Raw genomic sequence first — 9,531 nt, 5'->3', positions numbered from 1 at the left:
CTTGATAAATACAGTAGGCCGGTTACGGTCATAAGTGCAAATCTTTCTGTGACTGATGTGATGGTTTCCCTACTGTACCTGCCACTTAGCTAGCACTGCACTATTCCAATTTGTCCAGCTCATTCTTCCCCGCATTTAAAATCAAACCATCTATCAGCTTCAGGCTCCCACATTTGTTTGCCTTTTTTTTTCTTTTCATTACAGAATGGGAGGGGGGCGATGATCCCTCTCTACAGCCTATACTTAGCTGTGTCATGTTACTCCTTCCCTGCAGTGGGAACCGTCCAAATCATTTTGCAGGCTGAGCCCGGAGCAGCGAGTCCCAGAACGTAGAAGTGTAGGATACAAACACTGTCTTATATTGTGCTCTCCAACACCGAGGAAGTTTGTCTGGGCTGTAAACCAAAGGAAGGCGCCTTTTGGGATACGGTTCTTTTATTTTCAGCTGCTAAAGCAAGAAACAATATATATGAAGCAGCTTTGCAGCTAAAGAGGATGGTATGTTGTGTGTTACGTTATGTTATTGGAAACAGACGAAGGTAATTACAGCCAGACATCTCTTGTACTGTGGCAGGGAGATTATCATCTCTCCAGTTTTACCAAGAGCATGAGCAACATAAAATAATAACTATATTTTCATCCTAACGGAGACAATACATTTGTGCCGGAAACCGAGTCGGGGAGAAAGGAACGGCAAGATAATTGGTCTACGGACTGCGTCGACCAGGGAGCCATGAAAGGTAGGTGACGGTCACTGGCAACATGTGTAGAGTTCTGTGACTGTGAGGCTGGATGAACAATAGCAGATGTGGGGGAATACCAGGGATATCTGAGTATGCCAAAAGAGAGACATACTGTAGCCAGCGGACTGGTTTCTGTGACACAAAGCACTGGCATCAGGCTACATTAATCTAAAGGTGCATAGACACGGTACGATATCTTTGAACGATATGAACGATAACAATAAATCATTCATATCGTTCAGTGCGTATGCAATGAACGACCAACGATGCGCGCTCCCGCATGGACGGTAACGATGTCTGTGGTCGTCCGTACATGCAGGCCAACTTGGACGATACTGTGTCTTCAAGAATTGCCTGTTCAGAGATGTGGCAGGATGACTTCACTGAAAGAGATCGATCATAGACATCTATCAGTGTGTACACCAAATATCGTTTGTCCTGCACTACAGAAAGTTCAAGGGAAATCGTTCAGCGATAACGTTGGTTGTACAGATCGTATCGTGTGTATGCAGCATAAGCCTTCCAACGCTAACTCATCCCATGGTGCAAGGTTTTACTTGACTTGTTGGGGAACACTTGTAGATATTGGTGACTGTGTAATAGGTACTGTATTCCCTACCAACCAATCAAACCTTTGCTTTCGTTATTTTTAACCTGTGCAAGAATAATCTGATTGGTAGCTGCAAGTTCCATATTTTTTACTGCAGAAGCACCAGGTTACACGATTGCTTGTTCTGCAGGTGGGGTTTGTGCAGTGACTGAAAAAAAAGTCTTTGTTCTTATCACTTAACAATTACTGGGATCAAAAGTAATATACATATATTGCATTTGCACCCCATGAAGTATTGCCCACTTCACACGCCCCCTATCTTTCTTTATTTCTAACTTTGCTGTAGTGACGGACAGATTTCCCTGTTGACAAAAAGCAACATAGAATACAGGAGTATTAGGGGTCTATTTACTAAGCAGTGTTAGGAGACAGAGTGAAGAGTGGTAAGAAAGTGATAAGGTGCCAACCAATCAGCTCCCAACTGTCATTTTTCAACACAGCTTGTGAGATGACAGTTGTGAGCTGATTGGCTGGCACCTTATCACTTTCTTATCACTTTTCACTCTGTCTCCTAACACTGCTTAGTAAATAGACCCCTTAGTGAGTTTTTTGGAAACCTATTGACCAAAAAATTGATATTTCACAGTTCTTTCAGGTGTAATAGGCGCTAACCTCCACGGATTTATGAAAACTACCTTTAAATTAATCATTCGGTTCTTTACTATTTAAATCTATGCTGCTTCTCGTTTTACTAATTATTGTTGCATTTTTTAATAATTATTGCTTGTTTATAAACTGCAAAGTGCACAGTAATGGAGAAAATGTATAGCGAGAAAACGTAGAAGAAACAGCGAACCTACATTATACAAAGACGTGTCCTAAAAAACAGAATCTGTAGTGTTTGCTAATATTAGAGGAAGTTACAGTCCATGCATTCTTAGAGTAAGATGACATTATTATCTATATAGTAACATGTATTTATTAACGTAACCCTAGCATTATGTCACTGATATTGTGCACTGTGAGAATAAGGCTGAAGAATTTAAACTATTGGAATTACGCAACTGTGCAGCCCGTAGATTTATGGATGTTGGATGGGTGCAGTGATTGTAACACCTGCTGCCATATTGTACCTACTGCACAAGCTTCCGCCAGGTTTAGATTCTTGGTTGTTTCATCATTGAAAGGTGCCTACACTACTATATCTTTGACTTCACAAAATTGTCAATAGACCATCGAATCAACACGCAAGTTGTTTCCATAGACAGGAAAACAACTGACGGATTTACCAAGAACCGCGTTTGAAAACACAGAGCAGAAATGAAGAAGCGCCTGTGAGCTGCATGTTCAGCTGAAACACTGCACAGATCGATGTAATCTCTGCAGTGCTATTGTGTGTACAGTGCAATGAAAGTGTTAAAAAAATAGAAAAAAATCGGTGTGCCCCCCCCCCCTCCTTCAAAAGCATAACCAGACCCGGACCACTGACCCTGTTTTGATATTGGAAAAATGGGGGATAAAAGGCAAGGGGTTCCCCCATATTTCTAGTAACCAGCACCAGGATACACCAGCCAGTAGTTAATGCATTAGCAGGGGGACACGTATCAAGGGGTCCTTGCCAAAGCATTATCCAGCCCCAAATTGGCCACACCAGCTGTGGGATTTCTCAGGAAAGGAGTACCCCCCAAAAAAGGGGTCCCCCCTTCCTGAGGAAGCTCTCAGCTATTTCCTGCACCCCTTGGTGGCATTGGGCTAATGGGTGAAAGTTATATTAACCCTTTATTATACAATCACATACTTCACAGTGCTTCCCCAAGACTGACAGTTCCCCCACATGGGTCCCTGCACCTTAACGCTGATTGACTGAGGGTTATCTGACTCTTTTTCTCATTAGCTAAATTAGGTTCATCTGCTACACTCTTACCAGGGCTACCACATTGTGGGTTGACCCGATATTCAAGCGAAGGACGGACCCTAACGGTTTATTATTAGCCAGCATGTGTGTCCCTGGTGACATGCGGCTATATACTCTCTTATTGGTTCAGTCCACAAAATGGTACACATGTTCTATAATCAGGACTGAGGCGAATAAATGTTGAAAAAAGGTGCGTACACACTTGACGATTTGAAAAATCTGTCGTTCCAATTTGGTGGAATCGGGCAAATCGTTCAAAAAAATCGTCTAGTGTGGACGCGCCTAAACACCCTTAACATTAATTGTTGAACTCAACCAAGACTAGAACAGGTGATAAATTGGGGAGTTTGTATATCTGGAGTGAAACTGACCTACTGGAAGGTATGAATCATTCAAAGGTACAACCAGGCTAGTGATTGGTCCTCCCACTCACACCCCCTCCACCGCCATTTAATAATGGTGATTTGTAATATAGATAGAAAAACAGCAGCATGTAGAAGTCACCGGAGCTCTAGGCAAGGAAAGAAACAGCTTTCACTTTGCTTCTGGATTTGGCCGCGGCAAGTGGGGCCATATGGCTGTGTATGCACCATCGGGCTGCCCATAGGATACTACACAAAAGCGATAACTATGGGCTTACGCCATAAGAAGATTTCATGGGTACCTGAGCTAAGCCATGGAATGTTTTGCATTCTGGAACTTGGTAAGTCTGACAGTTTAGCTGCCCGCCATAGAGACCTATAGGGACTGCTGTTGCGATCGGTAATGGAGGGGCCGCGGCATATGTTGGAATAATCTGCAGCTGGAAGTATTCAAGCGCATACTTGCCTACTCTCCCGATTCAGACAGGAGCCTCACAAAAATTGGGTGGCGCTCCTGGCCCCCCCGGAAAAGCAGGCGTCTCCTGCTGGCCGCCAACCCCCCCCCTGCAGCTCCCACACAAACCCCCACAGTGCCGAATCGCGTCATCATGGCCCCACCCCCTGTTTCAAAATGCCAGTAATCTCAGCATTGTGTAGCGGGGACATAGCCAAAATGACGCGATCACGTCGTCACGCCCCTCGCTCTGCCCCTAGTGCCAGATATTATCCCCGGCTGCCCCCCCATGCCGCGCCATGCCCCCAAGCCTTGCCAATCTGGCAACCCCCTTCCATAGGGGGCAGCCAGAATATCGGCAAGAATGTTCAACACATATTTTGCTTTTGCAATACAGACATACTATGAGAAGTGCACTTGTGCAGCGTTGCATTGTTGCATTGTTGCAGGGTTGCATTGTTGCAGTGTTGCATTGTTGCAGTGTTGCATTGTTGCAGTGGGTTTCCTGCAGGCGCTGAATGCCGTACGTCTGTGATTGTCTGTGATTGTTAGACAAGAGGTTTTTTTTTATCCAAATTGGGGTTCTTGCAGGAAAGGGACCTGTACAACCCAACTAGTGACCCCTTACATCATAGAATCAGGGAGAGTTGCATTGTTAGTTTTACTAATCTCACCTTATTTCCACCCAAAGCTACATTTTATTGTGGGCAAATTACAATATCTTTTAACTCAATGTCCTCAGAATCCGGATACATAAGTGCAGAAGGAAGCAGCAGGTTATTTATTCATAATTGAATTATTTTCGTAATATTTCAAATTATCCAGACCAGGTTCAAGCAGCAAGTGGCGTTCCAGATGTAGTAGAACTAAAAGTCCCAGCATACATTTTAAGACCTACAATAGCAGGACAGAAACAGGCATCCTGCTACCTCTTTACAGTAATGGGCATCGGCTCTCAGGGTATGCAGAGACCTAAGCACAAAAAAGTCTGAGCAAATGCTGTAGCTGATTAGCAATTCTAACTGTAGTACAATTGTGCCCAATGAGACTGCTGCTAGGGCCTGGCCAGGGCAGCAACAAATCCTGTGTGTGAGCGCAAAATTGTGCTGTTATTGGGAAGGGATTTTATTTACTGGAAAACCCCTGTAATGTCCAATAGCTGGCCTCTAAAGCCAATGTGAATTAAGGCAGTTTATTCAGTCTGTGATTACAAATATCACTTTAAAGGTCTGGACTGTTTCCTTTTCCGAGCGTCTGAATACTATCTGTTCCTGACCAGGAAACATTGGGCTGCTCAAGGAAAACAGCACAGAGCAAATAACTGGAGACCAGAGCGAGGCAAAATGTCATCTTACCAGCTCCGATCATTATGTACTATCCTATACTAACTATACTATGCTACGCTATGCTATACTATACTATATATACAGTATATATATATATATTTATATATATATATATATACACATACATATATATATATCAGAGATGAGCGGGTTCGGATCTCTGAGATCCGAACCCACACAAACTTAGTGATATGAGCCAAGATCCGAGTCGGCTCGGGTTTTCCTGCCTGACTTGGATCTCAAATCGAGGTAAAACATCGGATTCTCGTTTGTTTTGGACTGTATAAAAGCCCGCGATCACCGCCCTTTTCATTCCCGCTGTGGAATAGGGGGGCTTCAGTGGCTCCTTTGTCACTGCAGTCCATAAGGAGTGCTGCTGTGTTACCCAGGGGGTGCTCTGCCCATCAGGGGTGCTTTTCACCCCCAGTGTGACAAAAATAAAGATATCGTTTTTTTTTCTGTGTGTGTATGTGCGCGTTAGCCACACTTATCAGCAACGTAGCTGGCAGGGGCGCTAGGAGCGCTGCCTGTGTTGTTTATCAAGGGGCTGCTGCCTCGTTCAGGGGTGCTCTCCCTCCCAAGAGCAAAAAAATAATAATACATTTTTTTATTTGTCTGTGTGTGGGTGTTAGTCCTGCATATCAGCAACGTAACTGTGCAGGAGCGCTGCTTATGTCGTTTATCAAGGGGCTGCTGCCTCGTTCAGGGGTGCTCTCCCTCCCAAGTGCAAAAAAAAAAGTTTTATTTCTGTATGTGTGTGCACATTAGCCACACTTATTAGCAATGTAGCTGCACAGATGTGCTGCCTGTGTAGTTTATCAAGGGGCTGGTGCCTGCTTCAGCAGTGCTCTCCCCCCCAAGTGCAAACAAAAATATATACTTTTTATTTCTGTGTGTGTGTGTGCGCATTAGCCACATTTGTCAGCAATGTATCTGCGCAGGAGTGCTGCCTGTGTCATTTATCAAGGGGCTGCTTCCTCGTTCAGGAGTGCTGTCCCCACCAAGTAAAAAAAAAAAGGGGGATTTTCTTCTGTGTGTGTGTGCACATTAGAAACACTTATTAGCAATGTAGCTGCGCAGGAGTGCTGCCTCTGTCGTTTATCAAGGGGCTGGTGCCTCTTTCAGGGGTGCTCACCCCCCCAAGTTCAAAACAAAAATAAAATTCTGTGTGTATTTGCGCATTAGCGACACTTATCAGCAACGTAGCTGTGCAGTGGTGCTGCCTGTGTTGTTTATCAAGGGGCTGCTGCCTTGTTCAGGAGTGCTCTTCCCCAGTTTGAAAAATATATATATTTTTTGTGTGGTTGTGTGTGTTTGCCGCGATGTAGCTGCGCTATAATTGCTAGGTGACACTGCTGTAAGACCGCAGTGCATATGAAGGACAGTCACATGACATGAGAGCAGGATCCACATACCAGTCTTGTAGCTGCCGGCAGCGGTCATGATGATGATGCAAGTCAGGCCATGTAAAATCAACTTTTACCCTGTTAAAAAAAAAAATCTAAAGCTAAGTTAGCTTTAGAGAAACAAAAGATTGGGAATATGCCATTCACTACATGAAGTGACAAGGAAAGGATAAGGACTTGGCCTTTATTTATGACTGGTGGTTCTAGTTGTGATGATTTAAGCCCTTCTGCTTGTAGGAGAGGTGCAAAAAAAATTGTTAAGATGTGTAAGACACTGGAACCAATTGTGTGCTCCGAAAAGTCACAGATCCCAGAGGAGAATCCAAGTGTGTCCGCGGTTGCCATGTGTGAGCCTGGCCTTTCTAATACTGTACTTGAAGAGGATCCTCCTTCCACCATTTGTGTGCCCTTTACAAAGGTGGGGATAAGCAGCACAAGTCAGCATGCTGACGTAGAAAACGAGGATGCTTCTGTGGAATTGCACGAGGAGGATGAGGAGGATATTTATCTAGTTGGTGATAACAACAAGGATGATGAGGATGTTGATGGCGAGGATGTTTGTGTAAAAACTGTAAATCAGGCAACAGTTGTTGCCCATGGTGGGAAAAATCCCATTGTTGCCATGCCTGGGCAAAGGACCAAAAAATCCACTTCTCACGTGTAGAATTATTTCCACCCAAATCCAGACAACCTTTGCCAAGCCATTTGTAACTATTGCCATGCAACAGTGCGTAGAGGCAAGGACCTTAACCATCTAGGAACCTCCTCCCTGTTACGTCACTTACAGCACATTCATCAAATTGGAAAGAGTATTTAAAATTCTGAAACTTTGGGGACAAAAATACTGAACAACAATCAGTCTAGTGTCACCTAGCTGCTCCCTTCTATCTGGATTCAAATGCCTGCAATCTCCACCACCAATGCCTGCATCATCATCAACATCCTCATTCATGATCGGAAGTAGTCCTGCATCCAATTTCATAAGCATGACTGACTCCTCTCCTATCTGTGATTCCTCAGAAGGATCCTTGAGTGCTATGCCTGTTGCTGCTGGGGGTGGATTTTCATCCCAGAAAGGTACCAAGAAGACTACTACTAGTAGTCATTTAAAAAAACAATTGATTATTAAGCAGTCCTTTGATAGAGGAAGTATAACAGCTGTCACCCAGTTTCACAGCGGATCACTGATGCCATGACGGCTGTGCTAGTATTATATGGTGAAATAATAGAACATGAGGTTGATAGTGTGGAGGAAGTGCAAAAGGAGGACGAGGGACAAATTTGTGTCCTATCTGAAGCTAATTAGGATGTTGATGATGAGGATGTTGTTTGCGTAAATCAGCCACCAGTGGCAGCAGTCCTTGCTCATGATAAAAAGAAAACCAGAAAAGCCACGTCTTGGGCGTGGAATTATTTTAATCTAAATTCTGACAACAGTTGTGAATACATCTGTTTCATTTGTGAAGCCAAAGTTAGCAGAGGAAGTGATGTTAACCATCTAGGCATCTTCTCCCTGTTACGTAATTTGCAGTGAGTTCATGCAATTTGTTTAACAAAATTATAATAATTTCTAAATTAATAACAAGCAGTCCAGTATCAGCTACCAGCAGTTTGGAGCAGCACATGCAATCTCCACCACCAACACCCTCATCATCAACCTCCTCCTTATAACTGAAGGTAGTCCTTCCAAAAAATGTTTTGTGGGAGCCCAAACAAACTGAGGACTTCAGCCACAAAAGAGTCAGTCCTAGTCGCTAAAGTGCTTGGTGTGTTAAACTGTGCATGTCCTTTTTAATATCCCACATAAGAGGGGGTGGGAGAGACAATTCTATCTTGCACCTCTTTCCTTTACATTTGGCACAATTTGGGGGATTGTCGACTGACATTATTATAGTTTATTAAGCTGCCATCCTGTCTGCCACTGCTGTGTGGCAATGTTTCATAGATGTCCTATATTTTTTTAAACTGCCGTGCGTTTGTGCCGCTGCTCTGTTGCTTACTTTAGCCAGCCAGCTCGCTGCAGCCTTTGGCCTATATTGGTGAAAAATAGTGAAATCAATATTGTGAGCTGTGAGGTGGTTAAAAATGCATGGAAATGCCTGAAAATTATTGTTATTAAGGTTAATAATACTGTAGAAACAGAAATAGGCCCAAATTATGTGGTTTTAGCTGTTTATATAATTTTTTGGGAAAAATATAGATCCAAAACCAAAACCTAAATACAAAACACTAAGAAAAAAGATCCAAAACCAGATCCAGATCCAAAACAGAAGGAGATACAGATCCAAAACCAAAACCAAAACACGGGCGTCGGCGTACAACTCTAATATATATACAGTATATATATATATATTAGAGATGCACAACGACCCTCGTGTTTTGGTTTTGGTTTTGGATCTGGATCTCCCCTGGTTTTGGATCTGGATTTGTTTTGCCAAAACCTCACCTCCGTGTTTTGTTTTTCGGTTTTGGTTTTGCATCTGGATTTTTTCTTAAAAAATCATAAAAACAGCTAAAATCACATAAAATGGGCCTGTTTTTGTTCCTACAGTATTATTAACCTCAATAACATATATTTCCACTTGTTTCCAGTCAATTTTGACAACCTCACAGCTCACAATATTGTTTATTTCATCTAGTTAAGGACCAAAAGGTTGCATCCAGCTAGCTGGCTCAAAACTGAGTGTTAAATAGAGTTGAGAACTGTGCAAAGATGATGGTTGGGGCATCCCTTGAGGATTGAAGAATTGATAGT

The 9,531-nt window shown here is 43.2% G+C and overlaps 1 protein-coding gene across 2 annotated transcripts in view; it reads left to right on the top strand.

Annotated features, from left to right (window-relative positions):
• Positions 1-291: 291 nt before the first annotated feature.
• The window catches only part of SCARA3 (scavenger receptor class A member 3), a 70,731-nt gene continuing 61,491 nt past the window's right edge, over positions 292-9,531 (top strand). For both annotated transcript variants that reach the window (XM_088465706.1, XM_088465705.1), the window contains exon 1: positions 292-740. In XM_088465706.1, the coding sequence (XP_088321832.1) occupies positions 734-740 (7 nt within the window). In that variant the 5' untranslated portion in view covers positions 292-733. The remainder of the gene's footprint in view (positions 741-9,531) is intronic.

Source organism: Taudactylus pleione, unplaced genomic scaffold, assembly GCF_031769625.1.
Source record: "Taudactylus pleione unplaced genomic scaffold, aTauple2 ptg000063l, whole genome shotgun sequence".
NCBI classification, from domain to species: Eukaryota; Metazoa; Chordata; class Amphibia; order Anura; family Myobatrachidae; genus Taudactylus; species Taudactylus pleione.
The sequence above is the reverse complement of the archived record's forward strand: the minus strand, read 5'-3'. Positions and strand labels throughout refer to the sequence as shown.